General features: G+C 41.4%; 1 protein-coding gene across 5 annotated transcripts in view; it reads left to right on the top strand.

The window, feature by feature from the left end:
* The window catches only part of LOC139752973 (U3 small nucleolar RNA-associated protein 25 homolog), a 132,799-nt gene that overhangs the window by 105,412 nt on the left and 11,923 nt on the right, over positions 1-15,464 (top strand). For 4 of the 5 annotated variants that reach the window (XM_071669129.1, XM_071669125.1, XM_071669128.1 and 1 more), the window contains exon 9: positions 1,911-2,090. The exons of the other annotated variant lie outside the window; for it this stretch is intronic. In XM_071669129.1, coding sequence (XP_071525230.1) covers positions 1,911-2,090 — 180 coding nt within the window. The remainder of the gene's footprint in view (positions 1-1,910; positions 2,091-15,464) is intronic. 5 annotated transcript variants of the gene reach the window in all.

Here is a 15,464-nt window from a genome sequence, read left to right as displayed (position 1 = left end):
TTCCAATTCACTATTCCTTGCACGCCTTTCACCCTCCTGTATATTCAGGCCCCGATCACTGAAAATCTTTTTCACTCCATCTTTCCACCTCCAATTTGGTTTCCCACTTCTCCTCGTTCCCTCCACCTCTGACACATTTATCCTCTTTGTCAATCTTTCCTCACTCATTCTCTCCATGTGACCAAACTATTTCAAAATCTTTTGGGATCTCTATTGATATTATTTTGAAATACTAACTTTGTATTTTCTCTTGGCTTCTGATTGTGCTATACTGTGTTGCAGTATTTGGGTCACTGTCCAATTTCTTGAGCTTATAAAGTTTGTTTTTGTCTCATATAGCTCTTTGAATATTTTGGGTTTACCTTTCAGGCTTGTTGGTTGTATTGCTTCTGTCGTGCTTTGAATGAATAAAATTGGCCCAGAATTCCTCTGAGCATGAACCAACAAGGGTGAGACTCTTTAATTCACCCTGCAGCCCATAAAAATTTGCCCTTTTAAAGTTTAGGAGTAATAGTACTGGTTTTTGGAGTCTGTTTTGATATTTACATCAAACTTAACTCTGTTATGGTCATAAATGCTTAGAGGTTTGCCAACATGGCTCTTAGTTATTAAGGACTTCTGTGACATATATGTCAGCTCAGTGATGGTTTGGTAGAGGAAATTGTCTTTGACAGACTTTCTACACCTGAGACAGTTTAAATACCAATTGATTTCTGGGAGATTAGAATTCCCAAGAATGATTGAGTCTTTATCTTGTATTACTCATAAACTCTTGTACATGACTGTGTCATTATCTACTGGCTGACTAGGGCATCTATAGATAATGTTTTTGCAAAGTTTGGAAGATTTTGTGCTATTCTGAACATACAAGTGTTCAATAGTATTGGATGTTGTAGTCTGAATTTTGATGGGGTTTAGGTAAGGTTTTACATAAAGTGCAGTTCTGCCTCCTCAACCGTTTCTGTCCCTTATAAGTAATTTGTAGTCTGGTAGATTGTGCTTGCTAATCTTATGTTTTTTTTGTGTTCAGAAATGTTTCTGTTAAACCAGTGGTATCAACATGTTCACTGTTTACCAAACAATGCAATTCAGCTGTTTTGTTTTAAATGGATCTTATATTCATGTTGTCCATTTAATTTCTTCAAGTGATTTCTTTAGGACACTGGCGGCATAATTTGGTGACCAGCTACTTTTAGGACCAGGTGTGATGAGTCCCCATGACTTACATCCCTGATATCACTGCGTGGTGCAGTGGGGAGGGGATTTGATCTGACCATCCTTGTGTTTTATGTAATATGACCAGACCTGACAATAACCACCCATTTGATGTGGTCAACACACCACCCTCTACTGGGTCTCACCAAAAATTTTACCCCATTAGTTGTAAGGCAGTTTAATCTTTGATTTGCATAACTAAGAGTTCTGCCCCTTTATTGTTGAAGTGAATGCTGTCTTTGTTGTATTGTTCCTTTTCTTTTATGAATTTGAGCCAAGGACCTAAAAAACCAATGTTAACATCTGAGAGAGAGAGAAAGAGAGAGAGAGAGAGAGAGAGAGAGAGAGAGAGAGAGAGAGAGAGAGAGAGAGAGAGAGAGAGAGAGAGAGAGAGAGAGAGTTTTAGGCTGGATATTATTTGCTGTGGTATGATCAAAAGTTTTATGACCATCTTGTCCGCTAAACCTTCATAAACACATGGATGCAGCCCACATTATCTTTTATGAGTAATTCAGATGTTAGGTAATTTCTTATCTTTGTATCTATGGAAAGTACCATATAACTGAGTAATTAATTTTTCAGTCTTGCTTGATTTTCATATGAAATTGAGAAACCTCTTTTGTATATCCATATATATCATACTATGTAAATAGACTGTAGAAAACAAAGAATGTCTAATATTCCTTTGTCTTCAGCATAACAGCAAAGTTGCTAAAGCCCGTAGTCTGTTCTTCGATGGAAGACGCAAGTTTCTCTTGTACACTGAACGATTTCATTTCTACCGACGCTATCGGATCAAAGGAGTTAGAGATATTATATTCTATGACCTGCCAACTTACCCACACCTGTTCTCAGAAATTTGCAACTTTTTAATGGTAAGATGTGAGTGTTTTGGTTAGGATTCCAGAGAGGTAGAGTACTGCTTTGAAAATGACTCACTGTACAATGCAGAAAATAAGATAGGAATTATTAGTATTTAACCAAAGAAATGAGGTAGCGCAAAAAATAAGATATGAATTATTAGTATTTAACCAAAGAAATGAGGTAGCTTTTGAATATATTATTTGCTTTGTCGCTGTCTCCCGCATTAGCGAGGTAGCGCAAGGAAACAGACGAAAGAATGGCCCAACCCACCCACATACACATGTATATACATGCACGTCCACACGCAAATATACATACTTATACATCTCAACGCATACCTATATATACACACACAGACATATACATATATACACATGTACATAATTCATACTGTCTACCTTTATTCATTCCCATCGCCACCTCGCCACACATGAAATAACAACCCCTTCCCCCCTCATGTGTGCGAGGTAGCGCTAGAAAAAGACAACAAAGGCCCCATTCGTTCACACTCGGTCTCTAGCTGTCATGTAATAATCCACCGAAACCACAGCTCCCTTTCCACATCCAGGCCCCACAGAACTTTCCATGGTTTACCCCAGATGGTTCACATGCCCTGGTTCAATCCATTGACAGCATGTCGACCCCGGTATACCACATTGTTCCAATTCACTCTATTCCTTGCCCGCCTCTCACCCTCTTGCATGTTCAGGCCCCGATCACTCAAAATCTTTTTCACTCCATCTTTCCACCTCCAATTTGGTCTCCCACTTCTCCTCGTTCCCTCCAACTCTGACACATATATCCTCTTGGTCAATCTTTCCTCACTCATTCTCTCCATGTGACCAAACCATTTCAAAACACCCTCCTGTGCTCTTTCAACCACACTCTTTTTATTACCACACATCTCTCTTACCCTATTATTACTTACTCGATCAAACCACCTCACACCACATATTGTCCTCAAACAGCTCATTTCCAGCACATCCACCCTCCTGCACACAGCTCTATCCATAGCCCATGCCTCGCAACCATATAACATTGTTGGAACCACTATTCCTTCAAACATACCCATTTTTGCTTTCTGAGATAATGTTCTCGACTTCCACACATTCTTCAAGGCTCCCAGAATTTTCGCCCCCTCCCCCACCCTATGATTCACTTCTGCTTCCATGGTTCCATCCGCTGCTAAATCCACTCCCAGTTATCTAAAACACTTCCCTTCCTCCAGTTTATCTCCATTCAAACTTACCTCCCGATTGACTTGACCCTCAACCCTACTGTACCTAATAACCTTGCTCTTATTCACATTACTCTCAACTTTCTTTCACACACTTTACCAAACTCAGTCACCAGCTTCTGCAGTTTCTCACATGAATCAGCCACCAGTGCTGTATCATCAGCGAACAACAACTGACTCACTTCCCAAGCTCTCTCATCCACAACAGACTTCATACTTGCCCCTCTTTCCAAAACTCTTGCATTCACCTCCCTAACAACCCCATCCATAAACAAATTGAACAACCATGGAGACATCACACACCCCTGCCACAAACCTACATTCACTGAGAAGCAATCAGTTTCCTCTCTTCCTACACGTATACATGACTTACATCCTCGATAAAAACTTTTCACTGCTTCTAACAACTTGCCTCCCACTCCATATATTCTTAATACCTTCCACAGAGCATCTCTATCAACTTTATCATATGCCTTCTCCAGATCCATAAATGCTACATACAAATCCATTTGCTTTTCTAAGTATTTCTGACATACATTCTTCAAAGCAAACACCTAATGCACACATCCTCTACCACTTCTGAAAGCCATACTGCTCTTCCCCAATCTGATGCTCTGTACATGCCTTCACCCTCTCAATCAATACCCTCATGTATAATTTCCCAGGAATACTCAACATACTTATAACTCTGTAATTTGAGCACTCACCTTTGTTCCCTTTGCCTTTGTACAATGACACTATGCAAGCATTCCGCCAGTCCTCAGGCACCTCACCATGAATCATACATACATTAAATAACCTTACCAACCAGTCAACAATACAGTCACCCCTTTTTTATTTATAAATTCCACTGCAATACCATCCAAACCCTCTGCCTTGCCGGCTTTCATCTTCCGCAAAGCTTTTACTACCTCTTCTCTGTTTACCAAATCATTTTCCCTAACCCTCTCACTTTGCACACCACCTCGACCAAAACACCCTATATCTGCCACTCTATCATCAAACACATTCAACAAACCTTCAAAATACTCACTCCATCTCCTTCTCACATTACCACTACTTGTTATCACCTCGCCATTAGCCCTCTTCACTGAAGTTCCCATTTGTTCCCTTGTCCTACACACACTATTTACCTACTTCCAAAACATCTTTTTATTCTCCCTAAAATTTAACGATACTCTCTCACCCCAACTCTCATTTCCCTCTTTTTCACCTCTTTGACCTTTCTCTTGACCTCCTGCCTCTTTCTTTTATACATCTCCCACTCATTTGCATTACTTCCCTGCAAAAATATTTTGAAATATTTTATTAAAGAATTTTATTAGTTTATTAGTTTCTTTTGAAAAATTCATGTAGGACTCAGGGCTCTTTATATGAAAAGGGCACAGAGCACCTGCTTCATGAGAGTGCATCTGAAGAAAGGGAGGTATCTATTGTATTTCCATTTAGGGTGTTATGTGTGATTAGAATTCATGTTCATTATTATATTTATTTTAGTAAGGCTCACACTTATACAGAATGTTTGAAATGCTTTTTGTAATGGGTTAGGGCATTATTTTCACTGTATTTCTATCTGTTTAGGATATATTTGATATAAGAATTCATATGCAGTTTCCTGTGAGCATAATCAGAACTCTAGTAATCCTTGAATGATTTTTATTGAGTCTGTGGGGTTGCCATGTTGGAAATCTGCTTTTGCCTAACCTATGGGATTTAGGTTGGGAATCATACTGCTGGAAAATTGATATTCACTAGTGTATTATACCTGCATGTAGTTGATCCACCTCATATAAATGAGATTCAAAGGTAATACTGTAGGTAGAAAGATAGATTTCTTGACCATAGAAATATGAAAACAGATTTCTGTCTTTAGCTTTTGAGGAAATCTAGGCAGCAGCTAGCTCAGAATCAATTCTGTACATCATTGAGGAAAAGAGAAAGTAAGAGAGAGTGCAGCACCATCCTATGAGTACATTTACCATTAAGTGGTGCTAGCATGTATTACTAACCTTATGGCACTCACAGCTGTTTAGGGTTCATCTACAACTGATTTTAGCCATTTATTAGGGCATCTTTAGAAGGTTTATAATCCCATGCTGCTTTCATATTTCTTTTGTAACATTAGATTCTGCAAATATGAATATGTTTTTTATTATTTTGCTTTGTCGCTGTCTCCCACGTTAGCGAGGTAGCGCAAGGAAACAGATGAAAGAATGGCCCAACCCACCCACATACACATGTATATACATATACGTCCACACACGCAAATATACATACCTGTACATCTCAATGTGGGAGATGGCAGTTAAGTATAATAATTTTTTTTATTTTCTTATTTTTTTTTTTGCTTTGTCGCTGTCTCCCGCGTTTGCGAGGTAGCGCAAGGAAACAGACGAAAGAAATGGCCCAATCCACCCCCATACACATGTATATACATACGTCCACACATGCAAATATACATACCTACACAGCTTTCCATGGTTTACCCCAGACGCTTCACATGCCCTGATTCAATCCACTGACAGCACGTCAACCCCGGTATACCACATCGATCCAATTCACTCTATTCCTTGCCCTCCTTTCACCCTCCTGCATGTTCAGGCCCCAATCACACAAAATCTTTTTCACTCCATCTTTCCACCTCCAATTTGGTCTCCCACTTCTCCTCGTTCCCTCCACCTCCGACACATGTATCCTCTTGGTCAATCTTTCCTCACTCATTCTCTCCATGTGCCCAAACCATTTCAAAACACCCTCTTCTGCTCTCTCAACCACACTCTTTTTATTTCCACACATCTCTCTTACCCTTACGTTACTTACTCGATCAAACCACTTCACACCACACATTGTCCTCAAACATCTCATTTCCAGCACATCCATCCTCCTGCGCACAACTCTATCCATAGCCTACGCCTCTCAACCATACAACATTGTTGGAACCACTATTCCTTCAAACATACCCATTTTTGCTTTCCGAGATAATGTTCTCGACTTCCACACATTCTTCAAGGCTCCCAGAATTTTCGCCCCCTCCCCCACCCTATGATCCACTTCCGCTTCAATGGTTCCATCTGCTGCCAGATCCACTCCCAGATATCTAAAACACTTTACTTCCTCCAGTTTTTCTCCATTCAAACTTACCTCCCAATTGACTTGACCCTCAACCCTACTGTACCTAATAACCTTGCTCTTATTCACATTTACTCTTAACTTTCTTCTTTCACACACTTTACCAAACTCAGTCACCAGCTTCTGCAGTTTCTCACATGAATCAGCCACCAGCGCTGTATCATCAGCGAACAACAACTGACTCACTTCCCAAGCTCTCTCATCCCCAACAGACTTCATACTTGCCCCTCTTTCCAAAACTCTTGCATTCACCTCCCTAACAACCCCATCCATAAACAAATTAAACAACCATGGAGACATCACACACCCCTGCCGCAAACCTACATTCACTGAGAACCAATCACTTTCCTCTCTTCCTACACGTACACATGCCTTACATCCTCGATAAAAACTTTTCACTGCTTCTAACAACTTGCCTCCCACACCATATATTCCTAATACCTTCCACAGAGCATCTCTATCAACTCTATCATATGCCTTCTCCAGATCCATAAATGCTACATACAAATCCATTTGCTTTTCTAAGTATTTCTCACATACATACTTCAAAGCAAACACCTGATCCACACATCCTCTACCACTTCTGAAACCACACTGCTCTTCCCCAATCTGATGCTCTGTACATGCCTTCACCCTCTCAATCAATACCCTCCCATATAATTTACCAGGAATACTCAACAAACTTATACCTCTGTAATTTGAGCACTCACTCTTATCCCCTTTGCCTTTGTACAATGGCACTATGCAAGCATTCCGCCAATCCTCAGGCACCTCACCATGAGTCATACATACATTAAATAACCTTACCAACCAGTCAGTAATACAGTCACCCCCTTTTTTAATAAATTCCACTGCAATACCATCCAAACCTGCTGCCTTGCCTGCTTTCATCTTCCGCAATATATATAATAAATGATATATAATTTTTTTTTTTTTTTTGCCGCTGTCTCCCGCGTTTGCGAGGTAGCGCAAGGAAACAGACGAAAGAAATGGCCCAACCCACCCCCATACACATGTATATACATACGTCCACACACGCAAATATACATACCTACACAGCTTTCCATGGTTTACCCCAGACGCTTCACATGCCCTGATTCAATCCACTGACAGCACGTCAACCCTGGTATACCACATCAATCCAATTCACTCTATTCCTTGCCCTCCTTTCACCCTCCTGCATGTTCAGGCCCCGATCACACAAAATCTTTTTCACTCCATCTTTCCACCTCCAATTTGGTCTCCCACTTCTCCTCGTTCCCTCCACCTCCGACACATATATCCTCTTGGTCAATCTTTCCTCACTCATTCTCTCCATGTGCCCAAACCATTTCAAAACACCCTCTTCTGCTCTCTCAACCACACTCTTTTTATTTCCACACATCTCTCTTACCCTTACATTACTTACTCGATCAAACCACTTCACACCACACATTGTCTTCAAACATCTCATTTCCAGCACATCCACCCTCCTGCTCACAATGCTATCCATAGCCCACGCCTCGCAACCATACAACATTGTTGGAACCACTATTCCTTCAAACATACCCATTTTTGCTTTCCGAGATAATGTTCTCGACTTCCAAACATTCTTCAAGGCTCCTAGAATTTTCACCCCCTCCCCCATCCTATGATTCACTTCCACTTCAATGGTTCCATCCGCTGCCAGATCCACTCCCAGATATCTAAAACACTTTACTTCCTCCAGTTTTTCTCCATTCAAACTTACCTCCCAGTTGACTTGACCCTCAACCCTACTGTACCTAATAACCTTGCTCTTATTCACATTTACTCTTAACTTTCTTCTTTCACACACTTTACCAAACTCAGTCACCAGCTTCTGCAGTTTCTTACATGAATCAGCCACCAGCGCTGTATCATCAGCGAACAACAACTGACTCACTTCCCAAGCTCTCTCATCCACAACTGACTGCATACTTGCCCCTCTTTCCAAAACTCTTGCATTCACCTCCCTAACAACCCCATCCATAAACAAATTAAACAACCATGGAGACATCACACACCCCTGCCGCAAACCTACATTCACTGAGAACCAATCACTTTCCTCTCTTCCTACACGTACACATACCTTACATCCTCGATAAAAACTTTTCACTGCTTCTAACAACTTGCTTCCCACACCATATATTCTTAGTACCTTCCACAGAGCATCTCTATCAACTCTATCATATGCCTTCTCCAGATCCATAAATGCTACATACAAATCCATAAATGCTACATACAAATTTTGTTCTGTGAATTGTTTCTGAATTCTTTCTGGCTTACTAATTTTGTTCTGTCTTGATAACCATACATTACTGCAGTTTGCTTATTATGTGTATTGAACAGCCTCATAAAGTTAGCTGGTCCAGTAACGATTATGGAAGTTAACTTCTGATGATAGTCCGATAAAGATTAACTTCAATAATTGTCTCTGCATATGCCCTCTCCAGATCCATAAGTGGTACATACAATCCATCTGTTTTTCTAAGTATTTCTCACATACATTCTTCAAAGCAAACACCTGATCCACACATCCTCTACCACTTCTGAAACCACACTGTTCTTCCTCATTCTGATGCTATGTACGTGCCTTCACCTTTCAATCAATACTCTCCTGTATAATTTCCCAGGAACACTCAACAAACGTATGCCTCTGTGGTTTGAACACTCACCTTTATCCCCTTTGCCTTTGCACAATGGCAGTATGCATGCATTCTGCCAATCTTCAGGCACCTCACCATGATCCATACATACATTGAATATCCTTACCAACCAATCAACAACACAGTCACCCCCTTTTTTAATAAATTCCACTGCAATACCATCCAAACCCACCTCCTTGCCGGCTTTCATCTTTCGCAAAGCTTTCACTACCTCTTCTCTCTTTACCAAACCATTCTCTCTGTACCTTTCATTTCGCACACCACCCTTACCAAAACACCCTGTATCTTCCATTCTATCATCTAACACATTATACAAACCTTCAAAATACTCACCTTATCTCCTTCTTCTGGTGACTGAGTTTGGTAAAGTGTGTGGAAGAAGAAAGTTAAGAGTAAATGTGAATAAGAGCAAGGTTATTAGGTACAGTAGGGTTGAGGGTCAAGTCAATTGGGAGGTGAGTTTGAATGGAGAAAAACTGGAGGAAGTGAAGTGTTTTAGATATCTGGGAGTGGATCTGGCAGCGGATGGAACCATGGAAGCGGAAGTGGATCATAGGGTGGGGGAGGGGGCGAAAATTCTGGGGGCCTTGAAGAATGTGTGGAAGTCGAGAACATTATCTCGGAAAGCAAAAATGGGTATGTTTGAAGGAATAGTGGTTCCAACAATGTTGTATGGTTGCGAGGCGTGGGCTATGGATAGAGTTGTGCGCAGGAGGATGGATGTGCTGGAAATGAGATGTTTGAGGACAATGTGTGGTGTGAAGTGGTTTGATCGAGTGAGTAACGTCAGGGTAAGAGAGATGTGTGGAAATAAAAAGAGCGTGGTTGAGAGAGCAGAAGAGGGTGTTTTGAAGTGGTTTGGGCACATGGAGAGAATGAGTGAGGAAAGATTGACCAAGAGGATATATGTGTCGGAGGTGGAGGGAACGAGGAGAAGAGGGAGACCAAATTGGAGGTGGAAAGATGGAGTGAAAAAGATTTTGTGTGATCGGGTCCTGAACATGCAGGAGGGTGAAAGGAGGGCAAGAAATAGAGTGAATTGGATCGATGTGGTATACCGGGGTTGACGTGCTGTCAGTGGATTGAATCAAGGCATGTGAAGCGTCTGGGGTAAACCATGGAAAGCTGTGTAGGTATGTATATTTGCGTGTGTGGACGTATGTATATACATGTGTATGGGGGGGGCCATTTCTTTCGTCTGTTTCCTTGCGCTACCTCGCAAACGCGGGAGACAGCGACAAAGTATAATAAAATAAAAAATATCTCCTTCTCAGTTCATCACTACCTGTTAACCTCCCCACTTCCCCCCTTCACCAATGTTCCCATTTGTTCTCTTGTCTTACACATGTTATTTACCTCCTTCCAAAACATATTTTTATTTTCCCCAAGATTTAATGATACTTTCTCACTCCAACTCTCATTTGAAATTTAATGATACTTTCTCACTCCAACTCTCATTTGCCCTCTTTTTCACCTCCTTCACCTTTCTTTGACCTCCTGCCACTTTCTTTTACACATCTCCCAGTTATTTGCACTACTTCCCTGCAAGTATCATCCAAACACTCTTGTCTCTTTCACCAGCAACATTACTTCATCATTCCACCACTCACTACCCTTTATAATCTGCCTACCTCCCGCTTTTCTTATGCCACATGCATCTTTTGCGCAAGCAATCACTGCTTCCCGAAATACATCCCATTCCTCACCTATTCCTCTCATGTCATTTGCTCTCACCTTTTGCCATTCTGCACTCATTCTCTCATGATACTTCCTCATGCAAGTCTCCTTTCCAAGCTCGCTCATTCTCACCACTCTTTTCTCCCCAGCATTCTCGCTTCTTTTCTGGATACCCCGACAAATCTTCACCTTTGCCTCCACAAGATCGTGATCAAACATCTTCCAGCTGCCCCTCTAAGCACATTAACATCCAAAAGTCTCTCTTTTACAAGCCTATCAATTAACACACAATCCATTAATGCCCTTTTACCATCTCTCCTACTCACATACGTATATTTACGTATATCTTGGAAAGCAAAAATGGGTATGTTTGAAGGAATAGTGGTTCCAACAATGTTATATGGTTGCAAGACATGGGCTATAGATAGAGTTGTGCAGAGGAGGGTGAATGTGCTGGAAATATGTTTGAGAACAATATGTGGTGTGAGGTGGTTTGATCGAGTGAGTAATGAAAGGGTAAGAGAGATGTGTGGTAATAAAACGAGTGTGGTTGAGAGAGCAGAAGGGGGTGTTTTGAAATGGTTTGGTCACATGGAGAGAATGAGTGAGGAAAGATTGACAAAGAGGATATATGTGTCAGAGGTGGAGGGAACAAGGAGAAGTGGGAGACCAAATTGGAGGTGGAAAGATGGAGTGAAAAAGATTATGAGTGATCAGGGCCTGAACATGCAGGATGGTGAAAGGCGTGCAAGGAATAGAGTGAATTGGAATGATGGGGTATACCGGGGTCAACGTGCTGTCAGTAGATTGAACCAGGACATGTGAAGCGTCTTGGGTAAACCATGGAAAGTTTTGTGGGGCCTGGATGTGGAAAGGGAGCTGTGATTTCGATGCATTATACATGACAGCTAGAGACTGAGTGTAAACGAAAGAGGACTTTGTTTTCTTTTCTTAGCGCTGCCTCACGCATATGGGGGGGGGGGGGGGTGATTTCATGTGTGGCGGGGTGACGATGGGAATGAATAACGGCAGACAGTATGAATTATGTACATGTTTATATATGTCTATGTCTGTGTATGTATATATATATGTATACGTTGAAATGTATAGATATGTATATGTGCTGTGTGTGGATGTGTATGTATATGCATGTGTTTGTGGGTGGGTTTGGCCATTCATTTGTCTGTTTCCTTGCGCTACCTCGCTAACATGGGAGACAGCAACAAAGTAAAATAAATAAATAAAATGTATATAGATATCTGGGAGTGGATTTGGCAGCGAATGGAAGCGGAAGTGAATCATAGGGTGGGGGAGGGGACGAAAATTCTGGGAGCCTTGAAAAACATGTGGAAGTCGAGAACATTATCTCGGAAAGCAAAAATGGGTATGTTTGAAGGAATAGTGGTTCCAACAATATATGGTTGCAAGGTGTGGGCTATGGATACAGTTGTGCGGAGAAGGGTGGATGTGCTGGAAATGAGATGTTTGAGGACAATATGTGATGTGAGGTGGTTTGATCGAGTAAGTAATGTAAGGGCAAGAGAGATGTGTGGTAATAAAAAGAGTGTGGTTGAGAGAGCAGAAGAGGGTGTTTTGAAATGGTTTGGTCACATGGAGAGAATGAGTGAGGAAAGATTGACCAAGAGGATATATGTGTCAGAGGTGGAGGGATAGGGGAGAAAGAATACTTCCCATGCATTCCTTACGTGTCGTAGACGGCTACTAAAAGGGGAAACAGAAGAAGGAGTCATGCAGGGAGTGCTCATCCTCCTCGAAGGCTCAGATTGGGGTGTCTAAATGTGTGTGGATGTAATCAAGTTGAGAAAAATAGAGAGATAGGTTGTATGTTTGAGGAAAGGAACCTGGATGTTTTGGCTCTGAGTGAAATGAAGCTTAAGGGTAAAGGGGAAGAGTGGTTTGGGAATGTTTTGGGAGTAAAGTCAGGGGTTAGTGAGAGGACAAGAGCAAGGTAAGGAGTAGCACTACTCCTGAAACAGGAATTGTGGAAGTATGTGATAGAGTGTAAGAGTATGTGATAGAGTGTAGGAAAGTAAACTCTAGATTGATATAGGTAAAACTGAAAGTGGATGGAGAGAGATGGGTGACTATTGGTGCATATATACCTGGGCATGAGAAGAATGATCAAGAGAGGCAAGTGTTTTGGGAGCAGCTGAGTAGTGTGTTAGTAGTTTTGATGCACGAGACCGGGTTATAGTGATGTGTGATTTGAATGCAAAGGTGAGTAATGTGGCAATTGAGGGAATAATTGGTGTACATGGGGTGTTCAGTATTGTAAATGGGAATGGTGAAGAGCTTGTAGATTTATGTGCTGAAAAAGGACTGTTGATTGGGAATACCTGGTTTAAAAAGAGAGATATACATAAGCATATGTATGTAAGTAGGAGAGATGGCCAGAGAGCGTTATTGGATTATGTGTTAATTGATAGGCGCACTAAAGAGAGACTTTTGGATGTTAATGTGCTGAGAGGTGCAACTGGAGGGATGTCTGATTATTATCTTGTGGAGGCAAAGGTGAAGATTTGTAGAGGTTTTCAGAAAAGAAGAATGTAGGGGGTGAAGAGAGTGGTGAGAGTAAGTGAGCTTGGGAAGGAGACTTGTGTAAGAAAGTACCAGGAGAGACTGAGAACAGAATGGAAAAAGGTGAGAACAAAGGATGTAAGGGGAGTGGGGGACAAATAGGATGTATTTAGGGAATCAGTGATGTCTTGCTCAAAAGATGCTTGTGGCATGAGAAGCGTTGGAGGTGGGCAGATTAGAAAGCGTAGTGAGTGGTGGGATGAAGAAGTAAGATTATTAGTGAAAGAGGAGAGAGGGGCATTTGGATGATTTTTGCAGGGAAATAATACAAATGACTGGGAGATGTATAAAAGAAAGAGGCAGGAGGTCAAGAGAAAAGTGCAAGAGGTGAAAAAGAGGGCAATTGAAAGTTGGGGGTGAGAGAGTATCATTAAATTTTGGGGAGAATAAAAAGATGTTTTGGAAGGAGGTAAATAAAATGTGTAAGACAAGGGAACAAATGGGAACATCAGTGAAGGGGACTAATAGGAAGGTGATAAGTAGTGGTGATGTGAGAAGAAGATGGAGCGAATATTTTGAAGGTTTGTTGAATGTGTTTGATGATAGAGTGGCAGATATATGATGTTTTGGTTGAGGAGGTATGCAAATTGAGAGGGTTAGGGAGAATGATTTGGTAAAGAGAGAAGAGTAGTAAAAGCTTTGCAGAAGATGAAAGCCAGCAAGGCAGCGGGTTTGGATGGTATTGCAGTGGAATGTATTAGAAAAGTGGGTGACTGTATTGTTGACTGGTTGGTAAGGTTAATTAATGCATGTATGACTCATGGTGAGATGCCTGAGGATTGGTGGAATGCTAGCATAGTGCCATTGTATAAAGGCAAAGGGGATAAAAGTGAGTGCTCAAATTACAGAGATATAAGTTTGTTGAGTATTCCTGGGAAATTATATGGAAGGATATTGATTGAGAGGGTGAAGGCATGTACAGAGCATCAGATTGGGGAAGAGCAGTGAGGCTTTCAGAAGTGGTAGAGGATGTGTGGATCAGGTGTTTGCTTTGAAGAATGTATGTGAGAAATACTTAGAAAAGCAAATGGATTTGTATGTAGCATTTATGGATCTGGAGAAGGCATATGATAGAGTTGATAGAGATGCTCTGTGTAAGGTATTAAGAATATATGGTGTGGGAGGTAAGTTGTTAGAAGTAGTGAAAAGTTTTTATCGAGGATGTTTGGCATGTGTACGTGTAGGAAGAGAGGAAAGTGATTGGTTCTCAGTGAATGTTGGTTTGTGGCATGGGTGCGTGATGTCTCCATGGTTGTTTCATTTGTTTATGGATGGGTTGTTAGGGAGGTGAATGCAAGAGTTTTGGAAAGAGGGGCAAGTATGCAGTCTCTTGTGGATGAGAGAGTCAGTTGTTGTTCGCTGATGATACAGCGCTGGTGGCTGATTCGGGTGAGAAACAGCAGAAGCTGGTGACTGAATTTGGTAAAGTGTGTGAAAGAAGAAAACTGAGAGTAAACGTAAATAACAGCAAAGTTCTTAGGTACAGTAGGGTTGAGGGACAAGTCAATTGGGAGATAAGTTTGAATGGAGAAAAACTGGAGGAAGTGAAGTGTTTTAGATATCTAGGAGTGGATTTGGCAGCAGATGGAAATATGGAAGCGGAAGTGAATCATAGGGTGGGGGAGGGGGTGAAAATTCTGGGAGCCTTGAAGAATGTTTGGAAGTCGAGAACATTATCTCGGAAAGCAAAAATGGGTATGTTTGAAGGAAAAGTGGTTCCAACAATGTTATATGGTTGTGAGGCGTGGGCTATGGATAGAGTTGTGCGCAGGAGGGTGGATGTGCTGGAAATGAGATGTTTGAGGACAATATGTGGTGTGAGGTGGTTTGATCGAGTAAGTAATGTAAGGGTAAGAGAGATGTGTGGAAATAAAAAGAGTGTGGTTGAGAGAGCAGAAGAGGATGTTTTGAAATGGTTTGGTCACATTTAGAGAATGAGTGAGGAAAGACTGACCAAGAGGATATATGTATCAGAGGTGGAGGGAACGAGGAGAAGTGGGAGACCAAATTGGAGGTGGAAAGATGGAGTGAAAAAGATTTTGAGTGATCGGGGCCTCAACATGCAGGAGGGTGAAAGG

The sequence above is a fragment of the Panulirus ornatus genome, chromosome 13 (assembly GCF_036320965.1).
Source record: "Panulirus ornatus isolate Po-2019 chromosome 13, ASM3632096v1, whole genome shotgun sequence".
In the NCBI taxonomy this organism is placed as follows: domain Eukaryota; kingdom Metazoa; phylum Arthropoda; class Malacostraca; order Decapoda; family Palinuridae; genus Panulirus; species Panulirus ornatus.
This window is presented reverse-complemented; position numbering and strand designations above follow the sequence as displayed.